The 21,635-nt window shown below is 40.2% G+C and overlaps 2 protein-coding genes across 3 annotated transcripts in view; one reads left to right on the forward strand and one right to left on the reverse strand.

Moving 5' to 3' along the window:
• WDR70 (WD repeat domain 70) overlaps positions 1 to 14,057 on the reverse strand; it is a 126,336-nt gene extending 112,279 nt beyond the window's left edge. Inside the window, exons 1-5 of the mRNA XM_085042170.1 lie at positions 14,013 to 14,057; positions 13,862 to 13,924; positions 13,675 to 13,758; positions 11,435 to 11,549; positions 7,301 to 7,502 (exon numbers count right to left, since the gene is read on the reverse strand). Of these exons, the coding sequence (XP_084898296.1) occupies positions 7,301 to 7,502; positions 11,435 to 11,549; positions 13,675 to 13,758; positions 13,862 to 13,924; positions 14,013 to 14,034 (486 nt within the window). The 5' untranslated portion in view covers positions 14,035 to 14,057. The remainder of the gene's footprint in view (positions 1 to 7,300; positions 7,503 to 11,434; positions 11,550 to 13,674; positions 13,759 to 13,861; positions 13,925 to 14,012) is intronic.
• A 4,106-nt stretch (positions 14,058 to 18,163) lies between these two features.
• Positions 18,164 to 21,635, forward strand: part of NUP155 (nucleoporin 155) — a 28,198-nt gene continuing 24,726 nt past the window's right edge. For both annotated transcript variants that reach the window (XM_085041966.1, XM_085041967.1), the window contains exons 1-4: positions 18,164 to 18,409; positions 19,395 to 19,532; positions 19,856 to 19,952; positions 21,023 to 21,093. In XM_085041966.1, the coding sequence (XP_084898092.1) occupies positions 18,274 to 18,409; positions 19,395 to 19,532; positions 19,856 to 19,952; positions 21,023 to 21,093 (442 nt within the window). In that variant the 5' untranslated portion in view covers positions 18,164 to 18,273. The remainder of the gene's footprint in view (positions 18,410 to 19,394; positions 19,533 to 19,855; positions 19,953 to 21,022; positions 21,094 to 21,635) is intronic.

Raw genomic sequence — 21,635 nt, forward strand, 5'->3', positions numbered from 1 at the left:
TTAGAAGAAAACTGTAAAAGAAGTCTTTACCTTATCTGTCATTAAGTAGGTACTTTGAGACATTTCAAGAAGCTTTTCTACAACATCAACACATTTAAAACTGATAATGTTCAAAATTAAAATACTTCTAGTAGAATAAAGAAATAAATTGTTTACAAAAGCAATAAATGCATTGCCTGGAACCGAAGATTTTTAAACACATTTCAAAAGCCTCAGAACTGGACCACAAAAAGCCACTGTTAGTAAACAGTCATATAATTGATTTTTTATGATTATTCTGTTCCTCTGGAGAAAGTAATTACATTGGTTTATGAAAGGAAATTGGACAAAAATCTTTCTTCTTTCCATATTTGGTAATATGAATTAAGCTATAGTTAAAAGGGTACATCGAATAAACTTTTATAAATAGTACACAAAGTAATGCAGTAAAATAGTATCCAAGATCCTAAGAATTTGAAAAATCATTTTATTATGCTTTAAAATGCAAAGGAAAGGATAAGCATGAGTAAAGGAAGGAAGCTCAGTGTGACTGTTGTGTGATCTGGATACTGTTAGTATCAAGTATGTATAGTCCCTGTATAGTGCTAAGTGCCCACCTGCAAATAAGAGATGCCATTGCAGCAGTTGTAAAACAATACATGTGGTAGTCTCACATTCATAAAAATCCAAAGCCGTCTTTTAAACAAACAGCAGACATTCCTACAGTCAACAAAATTGCTCTCCAAGGATTCCATTGGAGTGGTCTGCAGTTCCAATAGTTCAACATAAATCATTTGTTCATCGAAAATCTTGTGAAGACTTGTTTTGGAGAGGAAGTGTAACTGCATGTCACTTACACTCTTCCTTCAAATGCAATCCTTTTAAATTATTTATTCATCCCCACCATAAATATTTCAAATACTTATTATCACTTTCATTTTCCTCTTGATTCAAGCAAGAGTTCTCTGTACGTGTATTTCTCATTATTCTGTTTAGAGTGCAAACAACTTTTCAAAAAGATAACACTCACATGCCAGATACAAAGAAAACCTCCTATCTTCCATTAGTGTTTTCCACAGTGATGCCAACAAGGTTGAGTACAGTGTGACCATTGCTGTTAGCCAACTTGCCAAATTTAAAAATATTTTATATATTCTAACACTGATGGAAACAATATGTTATTTGTGTGTCTTTTTAAAAGGATATTGGAAATTTGTTGCAACTGCCAAAAAAAGCATCAAGCACCATGTAAAGAGGCAGTCACCACTTCCTTTTGACTGTAAGCTTTTCAGGCTCTCAAATAATAAATTAATTTCATTATCTTCACCTCCAAAGATTCCAGCTTCGATTGGAAGTAAAGAAAGTAATATTCAGGATGGATGCAACATACATTGCACGTACAGAATTTCCTAATATTTCCAACTACTTACTCCTGTTAAATTCTCTATCACAAGTACAGCCTGGTGACTGAGAAAAATTTGCAGAATACATGCTTAGAAAGACCTAGATTTTTTTTTTTTTTAAGGGGTAGGTCAAAGAATTGTACAGGTTTAAGGTTATGCATGCCTCAAATATATGTGGCAGAAGAAAACCTCAAGTTCTACTATCCTTCCAAGGGCAGTGGAGGACATTAGCTTCCACAGAATCTAGGCTATAAAGAAATCAAGGGTCTCAGGAGGGATGGGAAAACATGGGATCCTCAGGAGCATGAGGATCCCATGTTTCAACCATGGAAGGTTTACAGCCACAGCATTTGTGGCCCTGGCATCATTCTTAACAGCTCCCTCTTCAAACACAGAAGTGGTACCAACAGCTCTTGAAGAAGGCTTTCTACAGACTCCAACAGCTACAGCTGACCTGGTAAAGGATCTCTAAAGGAGCTAATAAAAAGTAACAACAGGGAATAAGAAGATCTCTGAACTTTGTTAAAAAGAACAGTAAAAACAATATATTCTGTATTACATTTTATTTAATACTGCTAAAATCACCTCTCTCTAACTTCTAAGTACCTCACAGTCAAAAAGCATATGCTTATGCATGCTCTCACAACATACTTCTGGAAACTCACAGAACCCTAAGTACCTATCTGTAGAGGAAACATTCTAAAACTTTTCATATTCCGTCATATTACAAATTAATTAAAATCCATATCATCCACCAAAAAGGCATGACACAATATACAGCAAAGAAGGCTCGGCCTTACTATGTTCTGCAGAATCAACAGATAGAGATCTTACAAGTCCACTCATTTTCTCTAGGAACAACTGGTAACCATGAACCCTAGGGCACTGTGTTGAAGATGAACAAATACCCCATGCCTTTTTATCAAAGACCAACAATCCCTACGGGAATTACCTTGTTAGCTTCCTCTCTGTATGATGACCTCTGTTTCCTAAGTTGACTATTCCTTCCTTTATAGCTTCTTTTTGATTCTCTCACACTGAAAGACTGAGATTGATTATTTTGTTTTCTTTTAATTTTTGCTAAGTTTGCAAATCCGTTCTAACTCACTTTGGAGATAATCTTTCTCATTCTTTGCACCACCAGAAACCACATCAATGACCCTTAAAAAAATTCTTGTTCCAAGTTTAATGTAAAAAAAAATACATTTACCTCATTTTCATTGTTAAGACCTAAGAACACATTATGCATACACATGAAAAAAATCATTTTCCTCATGATTTTATAGGAAGGTAACACACAAGCAAAATGAGAGCAATGGTTAACTGCTACCTATTTTTCATGAAACAATTTAAAATATTTTTAAAATAATGCCCCTTGCCCTCAAAACCACACTTTTCTGTCTCAATTGCATGCACAAAAATTGCTTTGTTCAGCTTACTACACTTTTTCCACTTTAGACAAGATGAAACATGACTGGGTAATAAGACTTAGCAGTTACAGGACAGACAAATCTCAATCTAAACGTTACAATTCCTTAGAATGACTAAAAATTCCCCTAACATTTATTTATTTTTACAACACCATGATTTTTACGCTGGTACCACAGCCAAATTCTAATTGGAGCAATTACACTCTACTTAAATTCTCCATCTAAATCAGCAGGAAATGGCTTCCTTCCATTCTGAACAAGTAAGAATTACTGGTATGTCCTGTTAAGCTTCTGAAAAAAATTTAAAAATATCTCTGAATAATTCTAAAACCTGAAATACAGCTATGCTCTCATTTTGGAAACATTCCAAATCAGAGTACAGCCTTGGGCCTTGAGGAGGCCCAAGGCTGTACTTGTTTCAGGGACAAAATTACAACATGATTAGTATCCCTTTGGTGCTGCAGGGAGAAATAGTTCTCCGTTCCAAAGGAGAATGAACTGTAACTCAGCTCCAAACAGAAGGTATAGCCTTGTAAATCCATCTGGCAAATTCTTCAACAACTACCTTTACCTGTTACTTCAAGCCAGGAAAAGTGTCACAAGATGCTCATACTACATTAAGTTTTGTTAAATAGCACATTTTCTAATGACATACAGAAGAGAGCATTAACAAGTATACACTCTCCTATTAAACTCTTCTAAGAGGTGTCATCCATTCCCTTGAAAAACGTTTGTGTCCTAGATTGAAAGTTGTCTACCTTCCAATCCTGACACAACTGCTCTTGCTAGTCTTCGCCCCCCTCTCCAGAGAGATTTTGAGTGCACAGATACCAGACAGACTCCCAGTGAGGACAAAAATCTGGCCAAGACTCTACCGAAACCCCCAATGTCAAAATTTACCACATGAAATACTGCCCTCATTTGGCATTTGCCTCTTGTAAGACAAGCTGTTTTCTCTTTTGAAGATTTTCCTCACTTTTTCTAGAAAGGTTTTGTTCTCAGGAGAGATCAAACTTGAAAAACTTCACACTACAGAAGATCCTCTGCTTCGTCCCTCCCCCTCTCAGCTTATGACCACGAGAAAAATGGACACTGACAATCCAACCAGGTTTTTACATCATCAGAAGGAAAAGCAGTACAGAAAAACAAGTGCTGATCACAACTCAAATAGCCAGCTTCTTATTTTCCTCTCTCCCCAAATTAATGCAAGTCGTTCACATAAAACAGAATAATAAACTAAGAGGAAGGTCTCAGAGGGAATTAATGCTAAGTGCACCTATTGTTCTTAAAATGTACTTGATACAGCACTATTCCTTACACTACTACAAGAAAAAGCACTGTAAAGCATTTGTAAAAATACTCACAAGCATATTGTGGTTTGTTAAGAATCACCACTTTTGACACAAAGGGAAGTGAATGATAGTCAACTAGCAAGTCATTAAATCTAAATATTTATTTGTTAAATGTAACTGATCATCAGTATCAACACAGATTAATCAAACACAGAAAAACGCTTTAAAACTGCACCACGAAGTCTTGCATATATCAAATGAATTTACATTAATATGGGGAAAAAAGTACCTTAAGTCAGAATTCACACATTTAATACTGTATCTATCTAAGGCTCTCTGAAAAAAACCTATGTTTTGTTTGTATCACACGTAATTTATGCAAATTACAAAAATGTATAATACCCTAAAAATACCAGTGCCAATTCAAAACATTCAGCAATTAACTGCTGTTAGTCATTTTCCTATAAAAACACAAAGAAGGTAGGAAAAAATTGCCATCAAAGAAAATAACCACCAGCTACTCCTTCCATCTTAATGTTTAGTCAGTAAAAGAATCCATGTGAGCTGAGCAGTCCTGGGCCAGCCCTGCACTCAAAAGTTGTCTGCCTTATAGCAAGCCCAATTTGACAAATGTCTCTACTGACAGTCTGTCAGAAGAAAGCAAAAACAACCAAACAGGCAATAGTGAAAAGACAATGTTCCTATAATTAAAAAAAAACACCAAAAGTCAGGATTGAGAGACAGTGGAAAACTGTCAGGGTGAAGCCAGTATTTTGGTGTATTTTATCTGTCATGTAAAATTCACAAGACTTCAGATTACTAATTATATACTGCAACACCTAGAACTCCTGAAGAAAAATTTGGTTCCTTCAGGATCAAAACCACAGATATTTGTGTTTTCCAGAAATTACTTCAGCAGCAAAATATGATAATAAAAGAGAGACAGTCTCACACTACATCTGGGGGAAAAAACATTCTGCTTTCAATTTCTCCACTCTCTGTTCTGTACTCCTGCATACCAACCGCAGGCTATGTACAAGCAAGAGAAAGGAATCACAGAGTTCTCATAACTGCAACACCTGCCTTCCTTGGGGCTTGCAAGATCATACTGCGATCACCAATCGATCAACAGGAAACCAGGAAAGCACAGCTGCTTCCTGATTCCCTTCACAGGAAAGAAAATAACTGAGTTCATGAGCAGCAGTAAGGGAAGGCTCTAGACCCCAAAGGCCTCTGGCATTCACACTGACACAAAATCTCCCCAGTTATAAATTAACTGTTTAGACTGAAAACCCACAAGTCTCATATTTCTGCTGCTCTGCTTATTCTCAACCAAATCTATTCTAGACTGTTTTGTAACTATTGTCTTAACTTCAGACAAACTTAAATCACACCAGACTGCAAGTTACCTTTCTGTCTGAAACTTTTCACAGGGTCTTTTAACTCTGGTCTCCAGTAACTTTACATCATCAAGCCAGTTGTAGCACTATTCAAATACATATAAATAAAAAATAAATACCAGTGTCTTGTTAGAAATTAAAACAGCCAATCAGCGAAGTGACTACTGAGAAAGACAGGCTAAAGTAAAATCAACTGTTTCTGCACATTGTTTTGCCTTTGGCATTCTGGAGAAGTTACAGAAAATAAACAATTATTTTAATATCAGGTGAACCATAGCAACTGAAACCTGCTGACTCTATGATGCCCTCAGGAATACAGACTCACTCCACAGTGCCCTAATAGCTAAAAGTTAAGAGAATTCCTGACACGGATCAATAGTGAGTAAACTTAGGGTTTATGTCGTTCTCAAGGCAAATTCAGGATTTGTCTCTGCTTGGTTCCCTGAGACAGAACAAGTAATCTACAGATAAGATCAGAGGAGATATGGGACTAAAATGCACAGTTTGATATTTAAATAAATCCATAGGCAACAGTGAATTAAGTGGATCAGACAAAGTGATACAAACACCTAAGGCACAAGAATTTCCCATGACTTATTCCTCATGAGGAAACCGAAAAGAAAAAACTCTGTGATCAGGTAAGTTTAGGCTCACTCCAAAAATTACTTATGTCATGACTTAAGAAGTTCCTCTCAGTCATTTAAAATGAATACTATAAACTTTAAAAGATAAATTCAAAATATGCAAAGTAAGAGATGTTATAAAAAAAGAAAAACAAACTGAATGACCAGTAAAAAAACTAAAGAAAAATCAAAAGGAAAGCCTTGGGACACCTGGAAATTCAGGGGTTTTTTAGAGTTTGGTTTACATCTGTGTACCAGGACATACAGGCTGCTTTCTGCTACGAGATGGTCCAAAACAGCAGTAAGTAAGGCTGGTTTCACAGGACTTCTATCATTGTTGTCACACATGGAAACCATCACACAAAACGCAATGCCACAAAGTATTCCATCCAGACAGTTTTGAAGAACAAACATCAAACCATTAATCTTTTCATAGAATCATCAAATCATCAAGGTTGGAAGAGACCTTTAAGATCATTCAGTCCAACACAGCACTACCACTGTCACCCTTAAACCACTAAACTACATCACCCAGTGCTAGATCCACATGCCTTTTAACTAAATAGAGAAAGGCTGGTTAACTGAGTACCTGTAATACCAAAGTTAGGCTGTTAGAGGTTCTCTTGATTTCCACATAGATAGAAAAATCTGTATTCTCAACAACAAACAGGTCTGGCACTTATTTAGAAAAAAGCAAATCAAAATAAACACAAAAAACCAAAACCAACCAACCAAAAAGCCCTCAGTTACCACAGTTAATTTTCTAAAAACAGTTCAGGCACAGTTGTTGTCCCTAGATGCAAGGCCACCTCTGCCTCCTCTTCCTTGTAAAAAATTTCTACATATGTTTCAGGAAATAAAGTATTTACAATACCCATAGTAAATACTTATTTATCTAGTTTTTTCATAACATGTAAACAAGAAAGTAAACAATATACACTAGCTGACGTTGAATTTCCCTTGAGATTCATATGGATATTTTTGTTTTAAATCCTGTTATTTTAAAATGAAAATAATTATTCGCACTTGATGAATAATCTTTAGAAAAACAGAAAACCTACATTTTGAACAAGTCAAAGTCCCCTGGAAACTTCATCAAAAAAAGGAATAGCACACATACAAGTCAGATCCTACTCAAAGGATTAAGACATTAAAGAGAAACAAACTACTTACATCATCTTCCTCCTCTGTATCATCATTGTCATTGTCATCATCACTATCCTTGAACCCAGGAGGAAGTGGTGGCCCAATGAATTCTTCATCATCATCATCATCATCATCATCATCAGTATCCTCAGCAGGATCTTTAACAGAACTCTGGGATTGCATGGAAGGACCACTTAATGCTTCCTCACTTTCACTACACGCTGCCCCTCTGCAAGGAAAATTTAAAACATTACTATTTGAAGAATATTGTTACTTCCATTGGAATTTTCAGATAAAAGACGTTGAGCACTCTTGTAAATCAGTAGGCAACAAAATTAGCAGAGTGTAGGCCCACCATCATCTTAAAAGCATACCCAAAATTTTGAAAAATTAGTATCATAGTGACAGACAGTTCAAAAAACTGAACAAAATTAACATAGATAAATGTATTGTAAAAGCAACGGTACCCCATCATTAGTGTATGGATTTCAATATTGCTTAGGAAGGAGCCAACAGAATCTATATTATTACAGAGCATTTGCAAGATTCTGCTTCAAGCTGCAGCTTGTGCAGATGCTCTGCACCTCTGTTGGCTGGGTGGAAAACATAAAGAAAAGTCACCAGAGTGAGAACACAAAGCGTGGCACTTGCTTTAAAATACTGGTACAGAATTACAGGGGTATCAGGCACTTTCATACAAATATTTGAAACGTTCACAAATCTAGACTACAAAAGCTACATTAAATTACCATTCTGATGTTGCCGCAAATCAGTTGTGCCAACACTTTTTTTTTGACATAGGGAAATTTTTGAAAAGTTCAGTTATTGGGTCTGTGTTTGTGAGGTTTATTCAAAATAGCCGTGCACCCTCTGCTGGCAACTCCAGAGCAGCGCTGTTCGAAGGGGCAGAAAAGCTCAACTTGCAAGACTTACTTTGGGAGCTTAGATTTTCAGAACTTTCAAGTGAGCAGGCTGCAAAAAATATTTAAATTAAATTCTTCTCATCTTCTCTTTGTTAAACTACAGAGGTATTGTTTTATTTGGGTTTTTTAAGGTTTAGGTTATCACTTTAAAACTGTAATTAAACCACTGAAGTTTAACGTAACAAAAGATTATGAAAATCAGTTCTAACCTATGTAATCGTGACAAAGGATGCTGCCCTGCTTTGCCTCCAGAACCAGTTGAACACGAAGCAGGTACTAAGCTGCACAGAAAAAAAACTGTGTTGGATAAGCAGTTGGATAACACTAACATGACTCGGGTCCCCAGATGGTACACAGCAGTGTTTGCATGCCTGAAAATTTGTCTAGTTTTTCCAACTATATTCACTAGCCTAACAAAGTAAATTACCCCGATGTACAAAAGTTCTTTTGCATAGTGGTGAGAGACATTCAAAGATCTAGATCAAGTATGATTACCTAACAAATCTAACTCAAATAAAAAGAGTTTCTCTTACTCTACAACAATGGAACAATCCATACCCTTTTACCAAAGGGAAGGTTTTCCAGCAGGCGAGGCACAGACTTTGAGGATCCTCAAAGTTCTTCAAATAAGGTATCCTCAAAACTAACTTCATAATACACTACATGCAAAAGATTTGTGCTTCAAGAGTCAATATGCATTCCTGTACTTGCAAACCACACCTCTTCCACAAAAGCCAAACTATTTAATTAGTTTTGGAATGGAACCAAATATACAGTGTGCCAGTGAGAAGGATGTTTGCAACATAAAGATTCAAGGAGACCATTCAATCCTTGAAGCCCAAATTTTCAGACCTTTCTACAGACATCCAAGAACAGTATCTACCTTTCTTCTCAATCACATTTATCATTCCCTCATTTGCTAGGAAGGAAATTGATCAAATGAAACATTTCAGTATTGTGAGAGGCAGTGCAACCATTCTGCATGTGACACAGCCTGAGCTGCAGTGCAATTTTTCACCACACTCCAAGCATAGCAGGGACAGCCAAACACTCCAACAACAGCCATCTTCTGTCCTGGCTGGGATAAAGTCAAGCCAAAGAACACACCAATGCAGGCAGACCAAAAGCCCATCTACACTTCTGACAGCAAGTGAGAGTGGTGCTGACAGAAAGGACAAAGCAAGTGGTGTTTCCCTCATCCAGTCTTACAGTCTTACTCCACCATGGGCCGTAAAGAAAGAAGAACAATTTTGCCAGTCCCTTCCCCAGGCTTCAGAAAAGTGTAACTAATTTTTTTTTGTTTTTCTTCATTATCTCCTCAGTAAGTGAAACAGTGTGTAAGAGGAAAAAAAATAGTAACACTGAAATAGTGCCATCCCTATCTGTGTCATCCGTGAGAGGAGAAATAATGAAAAACATTCTGAGAGTTGTGCAAGTATGTGGGCACATCACCCCCATGTGTTCACCCTCTGCACATCACTCAATTTTCTCAGGTTTTTCTTTTTCATATACTAACAGAGGCTTTCATTTCACAAAGCAAAATTATTATACATATGCATAAATGAAGTACCATGACTATTGTAAACATTTCTCGACAGCAAAACAGCTTGGGAGCAAAAATAATCATTAGCTGTATTTCACATAATTTTGGAGTGATTTTTCAACAACTACAAAATAAGTATAAGGGCTACACGGACAACTTTAAAAAAAATCTGACAATTTTTAAAAAGTTAAAATTCAGTAAAGCGTTGCCATTTTCAGAGAATAAAAGATGCTATGCATGTTAGATCAGTTTATAGTAACTAGAATCTTCATTGTAAAAAGAACTAATAAATACTATTTTTCAGACTTAAATAGTCAGTTGCAGGATTGTTTCTCTGATTTAATGGCATTTCTCTTTCACTACCTTCCTGTTTTTACCTCTAAGTACTAAGCTACATATCCTATTTTACAAGGAAATATGAAACTTCCAGGAGAGCTTTTCATGTCAAACCCTTCCTTCCCAATGCTTAGTAAAAACAACAAAAAACCCCCAAAAATTTACTGTGATCAGATGTCTGATGGGTTACCAAAGCCTACCTAATATACTGAAACATATGTGTTATCTTCCTTTATCTGAAGTCTCTGGAGCTCTCTCCTGTCAAGACAATTAGCAAAATGAGATAATTATGGAAAGGCCCTGTATTGCCTGACTGCTCTTCACCTTAACACTTGTTTAAATTGCTTATGTATACTGGAATCACCCATATACAGTACACAATCACGTTACATTTAAATTCTTGTCATCCTTCATTATGTCACCAAATGGATATATAAAATCATGAGAAGCAAATGTGAGCACAGAGTATTTTTCCTATTGGCACAAGATGTAACACAGGATTCAGAGGGCAGTATATTGTGCAATCAATTACTTCAGTGAGAGTGCATATGTATTCCAAAGAGCAACAGGAAAAATCTAAATTTTCTAACAAAAATTTGTTCAGTCTGACACTCTACAAGTTTGTCTACAATAACCTACCACATATAGGCTCTATTAGTCCACACATGCATATACAGAGGTTCTACTAGTGTTGTATAGACTTTATAGACTTCCATAGAAAAAGAAACATAAAAATGTACAGTGCACGCATGTCTGCCAGCCCTGACACACAATGGAGCTGTGTGGTCCCAGTTGCCCTCAGCTACTTTTGATTTCCCAGTATTTCAGAATTCAAACTGTATAATCTATAGCATATATTGTTCGTCACTAACCAACACAAGTGTAAGAGTAAATTTCAGACTGGAGTCAAAATAAAAAACTTTTTCCACCTCACTATAACTTCATGAAATCTGCAGAGGCTGTCCACCTACTTTGCCTTCTTTTTTCATCAGGCATGAAAAAGTCTATTCTATCTACAGGTGGGCACAATAACTGCTAATAAAGTCATTACATGTTGTCATTATATTTGCCTTAATATTTTCAAAAATATACAGGTAACAACACTGTACACAAAACAGGATCAAAGAGGAAACAGAAAAATTGACAAATATACAAAATGTCAATAATTACAAATATTGGCATATCTTCAAGAAAGAAGTTTAAAAAAATTAAGATCAGTATTTCTTTGGATAACATGGATTACTTTGGATAACAAGGCATATACACACCAGCTAAATGACACCCATGTTATCAAAACAAGCAAACATCCTCTACATATAAGAAAGCTGCTACATGGACTCTCCCACCATATCTAAGTACCTTTCAGCTAATGTGGACCCAGCTCGTGTTGCACTGGATGCTGAAGCTGATAAATCAGTGAATGGAATTATAAACTCCTTTTCAGTCTGGTCTTCTTTTTCTTTTTCCCGGGCCTCTGTATAGGGAGAGCACAAAAATAACAAATAATCAAGCCTTTTTAAAAAATCTTAAAATTACTGGCTTGCTGAGAACAGTAAGACAGTTTTTTTCATTTTCAGACCTAGATGAAATACTTGAAAAGGTAGCAGCAAATAAAGGGTTTAACTGAAAATACTTTTTCATATATATTAAATTTGCACAGCTACTGCAATGATCACTCAACAAAACATCACAAGGAAAATATAAACATCTCCCAGCTGTTCATCTGTAAACATTATCAAACATAAGTTGATCATATAAGGATACTGGTATTTCAATTATTTTCAATACTACACTAAAACAGAATGATCACTTCAGAGAAATTTTGATGTTTTCATAGCACAGGGAACTAAACTAGCACAGTTAAAACATACAGATGTGTAAATAAGTGAATTTTAAATATCATTTATGGAAAATAAACACAAAGTGGTTTTTGCATTAGTAGTTCATTCCTATTTCACCTACAGAAAAAGTGTCCCTGTGGAATTTAGGATTAAAATCAAAGTAAAAAAAATCTTCCATCTCAAATTAAGCAATGACAGGATAACAGGTACAGCTATTACATTGCTAAAAGTTCTCAAACAATTTCAATTAAGGAGATAAAAGTTACATTCTTTCTATAGAAGAAAAATTGTGTTCTCTTTTTGCTCACTCTTTGTTAGCTAAATAAAAAAAACATGTTTTCAGCAAAGCTAGGAAACATTTTCCTCTGAAGAGAAACATAAACACCAGCAAGATACAGACCCAGGAAACATTTTGATCTCAGTTCCACCAATCAGATGGTAGGAAAAACATACCTAAAAGTTATCAGAGTCATTACAAAAAGCTAAAAATCAGAAATGTACCTCAAGAAATCTACAAATAAAATGCTCACATTAAGCCAACTTCACAACACATACATTTTTGACTGCTATAACCTGAACACTAAAATTTGCTTCTAAGTTAAACAGCTGAATTACATACAAAGCTTTATCATTTTTTGGCAAAATTATCAACTTTACAAACAACACAATGCTGTCTGTTTCCCTTACAGGTAAAAGCCTAGAAACCTGATGGGGGCTTGGGAGGTGGTCTGCTGCAGGGCAATGGAGAGGACACACTCAAGATGCAGGTCAAGATATCTCGTCTCAAAAATACAATTGCTTGCTGATTTCCCTACTAAACAAAATTATGATGTAAACAAATAATTCCTCCCAAGGAATAACAGCTCAATCTGAACCAGTATCAAGCACAAAAAGGTTTCCCACAGAGAAACACATTGGTGTGTTTAGATTCAGCCAACACAAAAAAAACCCCAAACATCCCACTCCAAAATGAATTTTGAAATTCCTTGTATATTTGAATTTCATAGCGCCTTAAAGTCCAAAAAGTCAATGAGCCTCCAAAGAGGTCTGATCTGGTTCTGTATAGAATCAGAGCAATAAAAATCACGGCCTCACAATAAAACAAAAGGCACACATTCTCCACAAACTGGCCAAGGGGAAGGAGAAGGCATGGATAACTGAGCTGGCAAATGGATTTATAGAACATGCATGAGTGTTCTCAAAGACGTAGTCTGGACTGGTGTTTGCTTGATCACAGGCAGCAAGTGATACCATTTCCTCTATCTCCCACTGCCAAAACAGCACCCTCAAAGAGTGCCACTGCCAGCACAGTGCCCATTCCCTGCACAGAGACACAATGCTACACAAACTGCTCCTTGGTCTGAGACACACATTTCTTCTTCACTACTCTGCTACTCTGTCTCTAGACTAAACCTATCTGTACCAATGTCTCTTACAAAATAAATACGAAGCTAAACAAAAGAAGAAAGGAAAGAGTTTGTGTGTTTTTCCTGTATCTGCGAGCTAGGCCTCACAACAGGAGCTTTGCACATGCAAACTGCTCTTACGCCCTCAGTCAATATCAGCAAATTAATAACTTTACTGCTCATTAAGGCCCAAGCTGTTTAAGACTGCTTTCCTTGAACAAAAGGAAAGCAGTCCTTGTGTTTCTGGTTTTTTTCTCTACACACCCAGTCCGAGACACCTCAAACATCACCCCGAGGGAGCAAACCAAAACATGCTTTAAAATGCAACAGCCGACTATCTCGCACTTCTTACCCAAGACCTTCCTGCTCCTCTCCACTGCAGTTCTTCTGGTTTGCTCAAACATAGCTTCGAGGTCGAAAGTCCGAGCTTTTTTCCCTGGAAATGAAGCAGAAGGAGACTGTAACACAGGCCCACCGGGGGCTGACAGGCTCCACGGCTCCGCCAGCCAGCCCCGGCCCCCCGCCGCACCGCCACGCACCGAAGCCGGAGAAGCCCATGGTGGCCGCCAGGTCCGGGTCGGGTGTCCCCAGCATCTCTGCGTCTGCAACGAGAAGGGAAAGCAAACCACGGCGGTGAGGGGGCCGCGGGTGAGCTGGGCCCGGCTCAGCCCCAGCGCCCCCGCCGCTCACCGCCCTCGGCCGCCGGCTCCATGCTGCGCCTGCCCCGGATCCACAACAGCGCCGGCAGGAAGCGCCCGGGCGGGGCCGGCGGAGCGTCCTGCCAGCCATCGGCTGTGACGGGATCAGGGAGTGCAAATCCGTGCTGCTCGCAGCACCGCATAGAACCCGCTCCTTGCGCTCTGCTAGGCTTGGTGCCGTGACAAATTCCCTGGGAAGCCACATGCAGGGACCGACCACCCTCTCAGATGACGAACGTTTTCCTGATGTCCAACCTGAATTTCTCCTGGCACAGCTTCATTCCGTCTCCTCCCGCCGCTGGTCACCAGGGAGAGGAGATCAGCACATCCCATGAGGAAGCTGTCCACAGCCTTGTCCCCTTCCCCAGGCTGAATAAGCCAAGTGACCTCAGCCCCTTCTCTTAAGCCTTGGCCCCGAGACCCTTCATCATCTTGGCCCCTCCTCCTGGCACACTGTAGTAGTGTGATGTCCTTTTTAAACTGAGTGCCCAAAACTAAACATAGGACTCGATATGGGGTGTGCAACTCCTCTGCACACTGTAGAATGGAACAGTCACCTCCCTTGACTGGCCAGCAGTGCTGTGCCTGAGGCACTCCATGACATAGTTGGTCCTTTTGGCTGTGAGGGCACACTCTTAACCCATATTCAACTTGTCATCCACCTAAAAACTCAGACTGCTTTTTATGGAGCTGCAATCCAGCCTTCCACCCTCCAATTTCTATGTGCAACGAGATTCTCCCATGTGGAGAATCTGGCACTTGTTAGATTTTATGGTCGGTGATTGATCAGCTCTCTGTCTAAATCTCTGTAAGGCTCTGCCACCAAGGGAGTAAACAGCTCCTCCTGGTTTACTACCATCAAACATAATTCCTGCAACCAGATCATTTATAAGAACATTAAAGAACACTGCCCCTAAAATTCAGCCCAGGGAAACCCTGCTGGTGACTGGGCACTAGCTTCTCAATCTTGAGAAGACAGAGAATTTCCTCATTTGCCATTGTGCTGGTTTCAGCTGGGGTACAGTTAATCTTCACAGTGGGTAGTACAAAGCTGTGTTTTGGATTTGTGGTGAACACAGTGATGATAATATAGAGATGTTTGTGTTGTCGCTGGGTGGTGCTTGCACAGAGCCAAAGCCTTTTTTGCTTCTCAGACTGTCACGCTGGCAGGGACATTGGGAATGCATGGGAGGTTGGGAGGAGACAGCCAGGACAGTTGACTCAAACTGGCCGACAGGGTATTCCAGACCATATGACATCAGGCTCAATATATAAATTGGGGGAAGAAGAAGAAAGGGGGAACATTCGGAGTGATAGCGTTTGTCTTCACATGTAACCAGAGAGTATCCTGCACTCCTGGAGATGGCTGAACACCTGCATGCCCATGGGAAGCAATGATTTAATTCCTTGTTTTGCTGTGCTTTTTTGGGTGCCTTTTTGTTTCCCTATTATACTCTCCTTATCTCTGCCCACGAATTTTCCAGCTCTTACCCTTCTGATTCTCTCCCTGATCCTGGGGAGTGGGGGAGTGAGTGAGTGGCTGCTTGGGGTTTAGCTTGGCTACTTGGCTGCTTGGCTGCTGGCTGGGGTTAAACCACAACAGTGATGTAAACCCTGTAGGGTTTCAGGTTTAACTGTGTTCTTCATTTGGAAAGCAGAGGGTGAGGGTGGATTTCCTTTCTTGTGCCATGTGCCTCTGTCATAAATGAAGCTTTCCAGACCAGTCCAGGAGCAGAGAGGCAGTGCAGTCTAGGCAGCAAATATGACTTAAAAATCAGACACCCTGGAAATCCAGATTTCTTCCAGTCCCAAAAGTCCCTGTGACAATTTGGGAATGCCAACACTGTTCAGAGCAGACACATCACTTAACAGAGACCCAGCCTCATTAAGTTAAACAATCCAATACATTCACACTAATGTGTCATTCCAAATTCTGGAAAAACAGCAGCCATATCAAGCCAGTGCCATGCAAAGGCAATTTACTCTTATCTCTGAACAGAGGCACTGTGCATGCCTTGGGAGTCCCCATGTTGTCCTGAACATGGGCTCATTACCCAGTGTGCAAATTGCACACCAAAGTGAGGGATTTCTATTCCTGTATTTCTCTTTCTTTATTCTTGTTTGCACAGAGGAGGGAGCTGGGTGCTAACTCACAAAAGGCTGGCCTCCTGATCATAGAAGCTTTACACTGTTTATACATTTTAACAAACAAAGGCATCAACATTCATTGTTTTTTTATTAATGAGTACGCAAACCACTATTTGCTGGTTGTATATCTTGCTTCTCATGGTTATTAGTCTGCAGGTGCAATTCTTCCTTCCAGTTGGGTCTGGCATCTCTTTTGAGTAGATGGTTAATGGGTCACGATCACCCAGTTCGTGGAATCACCTTTCCCCTAGTTACTGCTCAGTCCTTCTGACTTCATTTCTGGTGGCTCTCATTTAGCCAGCCCATTCACCTTGGGATTATCTTCTCTTTTCCTTAAAACAAAAGATTAGCCAAGTGTACAGTGTTCACAATGCAACAGCATAATCATAACGGTCCAGCCACAGTTACTGATTAACAACAACAACAAAAAACTGCAAAATTTGACCCAAACCCCTATTCGGACCTTGAGGGGCTCAGATCTGGAGGGGCTTGATGTAAGCTTGGTTTTGGCTTATATTACTACACACAAAATCATAGGATCACAGGATTGCTAGGGTTAGGAGGGACCTCTGGAGATCATCCAGTCTAAGCCCCCTGCCAAGGCAGGGTTGCCCAGAGCAGGTTACACAGAAACATATTCAGATAGGGTTGGAATGTCTTCAGAGAGGGAAACTCCACGACCTCACTGGCATTCTGTTCAGTGCTCTGCCACCCTCAATGTAAAGAAGTTCTTCCTCATGTTGAGTTGAAACTACTTGTGTTTTAGTTTATGGCCATTGCTCCTCATCTTATCACTGGGCAACTCTGAAAAGAATCTGGCACCATCCTCTTGGCACCTGCCTTTGAGATATTTATATGCATTAATGAGATCCTCTCTCAGTCTGCTTTTTCTTCAGACTGAAAAGGCCCCACTCTTACAAGCTTTCTTATAAGACAGAGGTTCCAGATACCCAATTATTATATTATTATAATTATTTCACTCTATTTACTTATGTTACTTGATCTTTATTAATTATAATTATAAATCTTATTAGTATATATCTATATCTATAATACTGTACATTTTACATATATTGTTATATAATTTATTATTATTATTATTATTATTATTATTATCCTTGCTGAACTGTCTCCAGTAGCTGCTTGTCTCTCTTGGATTTTATTTCCAAATCTGCGCATGTCTGGATCACTCTGACCTACACTGTCATTCCACAGTATCACATCAGGCTGGCAGCATGTAGGAATCATTTAGGTTAGAAAAGATCTCTGAGATCGATGACTCCAACCGGATGACTGATCCATGCCTAGGTGTGATTCTAGACTCTGTTTTTGACTGGGCTGTCACAGGGGCCCAACCAGAGCGGGCAGGCAAGGCAGGGAGCTGCCCAGGGCCACACTCAGGACAGGAGTCGCTTCCCACTGCCCTCCGCGGGGCCTCCCCGTGCCTTTGAGGGGCAGCACAGCAGACCACTCCTGTCCCTCAGGCGAGGGACCGCAGCCCCATTGAGCCTGCTGGAGCAGATCTCAGGATGGGTGAGGTTGGAAGGATCACAGCGGGCCATCTGGCCCAGCCTCCCCGCTCAAGCAGGGCCATCGCAGAGTCCACGGCACACGATCGCGTCCAAACAAAGGGGATAGCTCGCGAGAGGGAGACGCCACAGCCTCTCGGGGCAGTCTGTTCCGGTGTGCCCGGTCCCCTGCACATTCTTTCGCAAACTCAGCTGGGACGTCCTGTGCATCGCTTTCTGCCCATTGCCTCTTGTCCTATTGCTCAACACCGCCGAGCACAGCCTGCCTCACCCAATTGGCGCCACCTCCCCGCCTGTAGCTATTTAAGCACATTGATGAGGCCCCCTCCCAGTCGGCTCTTGCACTGACACTCCCCATCAGCTCCCCGTCCCGGCGCCGCTGCCCGCCCCCCGCGCACAGCGCTCCTCCCGCTCCCCTCCCCGCCCCTGCCCTGCCCTCCCTTCCGCTCCGCGTTTCCCGCCGCCGGAAGCGGCCTCGCGCGCGGAGCCTGCCGGGATTGGGCGGGCGGAGGAGCGGCGCGAGCGCGCGGCGCCGCCATCGCCGTGTGGCTCTGTGAGTGTGCCGCCGCCGCCGCCATGCCCGCCGCGACCAGCCCCGCCGCGCCCGCCGCGCAGGAGGCGCTGGAGGCCGCCGGCCGCATCATAGACCGGCAGATCCAGGACGACCGCTGCTACCCGGACCTGTCGGAGCTGCTGACGGTGCCGGCGCCCGGTGAGTGAGGAGCGCCCGCCCGGGGTCCCTTCGGCCCCGAGCCCCGCCGCGGGGCGGCCTCGGCCGGCGCGGCCCGGCCGGACACGCGTGCGGGCTGCGGGCGCTGCTCGGGGACCGGGCCGGGTCTGAGGGGGCGTCTCGGTGTCGGGCTGGGGCGGGGGCCGAGCGCTGTCCGCTTCAGAGCGCGGGTGAGAGTTGTGGGTGTGAGAACTGCGGGAGAGCTGGGCTGGACTTGCCTCATGTCCCTCTAAAAGGTGAAGGAAACGGCCCTGGTTTTCCATTCTGCCTGTTGGGAAGTCCCGTGCAGAATGCTTTTATGGTAACCAAGTGCCCACCACCCTGCCTAAGTTAAAAGCAGCCTGGAAAGCTCTCTTAAGCGTCTTTGACTTATACATGTCTGCAGCTTTATGTCACACTTATGATACAAGGTATACCTCCTCCCATCAAACATGTATTTTGTTCTCTTTAACACGTGGAGGCAGCATTTCCTCCGTTAGTACCGACTGCCTGGCGAAGTGGGCTCCGGGGAGACATTCCATTCATATATATCTGGAGGTGGCTGGATGCAAAGGAAGAATATCTGTATTCTGTTGTGCAGTGGTGTTCGTGGCCACAGTGTAACTGGCAGCGTAATGGATACACAGCACATAAAACAGTGGGTGTATGTGGGTATTTTTAAGTTGGTATTGGGACTACAGACGGCTTTTCTAGCTGGAGGAATATGCTCCTGGCTTGTTCATGAGAATCGCTGACCATACAACGTAAAAAAGGGGGTAAAGAGTAGGCTGGGACCCGGGTGAGTTATGATGAGAGTTCGTTTGCAAACGTGTTTGCTCATATCTGATTTGAAATTTAGGTTTATTGTTTGTAGTTTTGCTCCTACAGAAACTTTTGTGCACCCATATCTCATGACTAGCAGTATTTATATGTTTAAAGACTTGACAGCATCAAGACTATTTTTTTTTGTTGTTGTTCTTACTTGCAGGTAGCCCTACTGTGTCTGGTATGTCAGACATGGATTATCCTTTACAAGGACCAGGTTTGCTGTCAATACCCAATCTTCCAGAAATCAGCTCAGTCCGCAGAGTCCCACTTCCACCGGAGCTAGTGGAGCAGTTTGGACGTATCCTTATGAAAACAAATGTCTTAGATTGTGTAAGCAGTAGTATTAAAAGCGAACTTCTTTCCTCCCTATTTTTCTTTTCCAATCTTCTTGTCAGACTCCTAGCAAAAAACTTTAATGTTGTTCATGTTGTTTTAATAACACCTTAAGTGGTAAAAAGGTCCATTTTTGTAGAGTTGGTGGTGGAATTGTTTTCTATATGAAGAATTTTCAAGTATACTGTTTGTGTAGTACTGTATTTAAATTTTTTTTTAAAGCTCTGAAGAGGATTTTGCCTTTGTTACTCAAAATGCATTTAATTAATCCTTACATCAATGCTTCAGATATGCAATGTAATTGTATGATGGGAGTATTTCCAGAGATCAGCAGGGCTTGGCTGACCATTGACAGTGACATCTTCATGTGGAACTACGAAGATGGGTATGTGGAGAGTACATTCCTCATGGTGTTTTATTGGTATTGCACCAGAATTCAGCAACTGCAGAGATTGTTTTCTGGCACCATAGGGATTTGCTGTTCAGGTTAACTGATCTTGAGTCCTTTTAGGTTTTACTTTAAATAGTAAGTATTTAAGGATCTCTAAGAGTTAGTAATACTGCTGCCAAATCAGCTGAGATGGGGGAAAGGAAAATACATGGCCTTGGATTAGACATAGCTAATATCCTGAAATTACTGCTGTAGTTATGCAAGGGCTTTGCTTGTCCTGAAAAAATAAATAATTATTTTAATTGCCTAACTTTTATAAGTAGATTTAATAAGTGCTGAGATGCATGCACAGTGACCAGTCATTCCCACAGTGGTGAGTAATGGGGCATTAGTATTTTGAAATATTGTAATTGAAGCTCTCTGTCCTTGCTTATTTTATGGATGCATAAAACCAAAAATAAGTTCATTGTATTTTGAAATGGCATTAATAAGGTCATAGTTTGCATATTTGCTTTATTTGTCCATATAGTAGTTATTTGTCTGTATAATCCATTTGTGTAGTAAGAACCACTTTGTACATATTGTTGCATTTCCTAAGAAGAACAAAGTTCAGGTTAGCCACTATCTAGAAATTTACATTCTGTCAGTGTATTAAATACATTGCATAAAAAGCCCCAGCACTGCATGGTGTTAATGATAGTAGGGAGGAAGTTGGGCATTTTTGCTTCAGATTATTTTCATGGGGCAAAAGAAGCCCATATAATTTCCTGCTCTGGATTTTAATAAGTATTGCAGATGCTGTATTTTAATTCAGAGTAGACTATGAATTAACAGTATTCAAAAATATAAAATACTGCAGTTGGATTTCAGGTTTGAAACTTGACCATAGGATCTTCAAGCAACTCAATGAACTGCTTTCACTGAAAGTGAAAGATGCAGATGGCTTCGGAGTGTTACAGAATTATTTAAGAATTTTTAAATATGTATTGATTTTATTTACTTAGTTATTGTGTGATGCTTTATGGCAAATTTTATACATTTTTTGTTTGTTTATTTATTGACAGAGGAGATCTGGCTTATTTTGATGGCCTCAGTGAAACTATTCTTGCAGTGGGCCTCGTAAAGCCAAAGGCAGGTAAGGAATATTAGGACAGAGATTAGAGTTAGGCAGTACTGAACCTTCTGTATATTTTTATAGTCTTCATATACATGCATTTATGTTTGATAGAATTAATATGATAAAAATAGAAAGTAATATAAAAACAAATATTTTGGGTCTTATATATGTATAGGTATTACATGTATATAAGTATGTGTTAATGCCTGGATGTGACATTTAGTGCTATGGTTTAATTGACATGGAGGTATTCAGTCTCAAGGTTGGATTCAATTGTCCTGGAGATATTTTCCAGCCTCAATGATTCTATGATGTGTGAAAATCTATGGTTTATCTACATGTATATATGTACACACAAGATATATGGGGTCTAGAAACAGAAATTAATTATGAACCAAAAATAATGTTTAGCTAACAATTATTTACACTGGTAAACTTGCAGGTTTTTTTTGCTACATCATATTTTAACACTGGTACTGTTCATAAGTTTACATATTCAAGTGATAATTTCCATGAGATTCTCATTTCTAGCTTTGCCAGTTATTTCAGTAACTACTGCT

This window comes from Lichenostomus cassidix, chromosome Z (assembly GCF_008360975.1).
Source record: "Lichenostomus cassidix isolate B80296 chromosome Z, HeHo_3.0, whole genome shotgun sequence".
Classification (NCBI taxonomy): Eukaryota; Metazoa; Chordata; class Aves; order Passeriformes; family Meliphagidae; genus Lichenostomus; species Lichenostomus cassidix.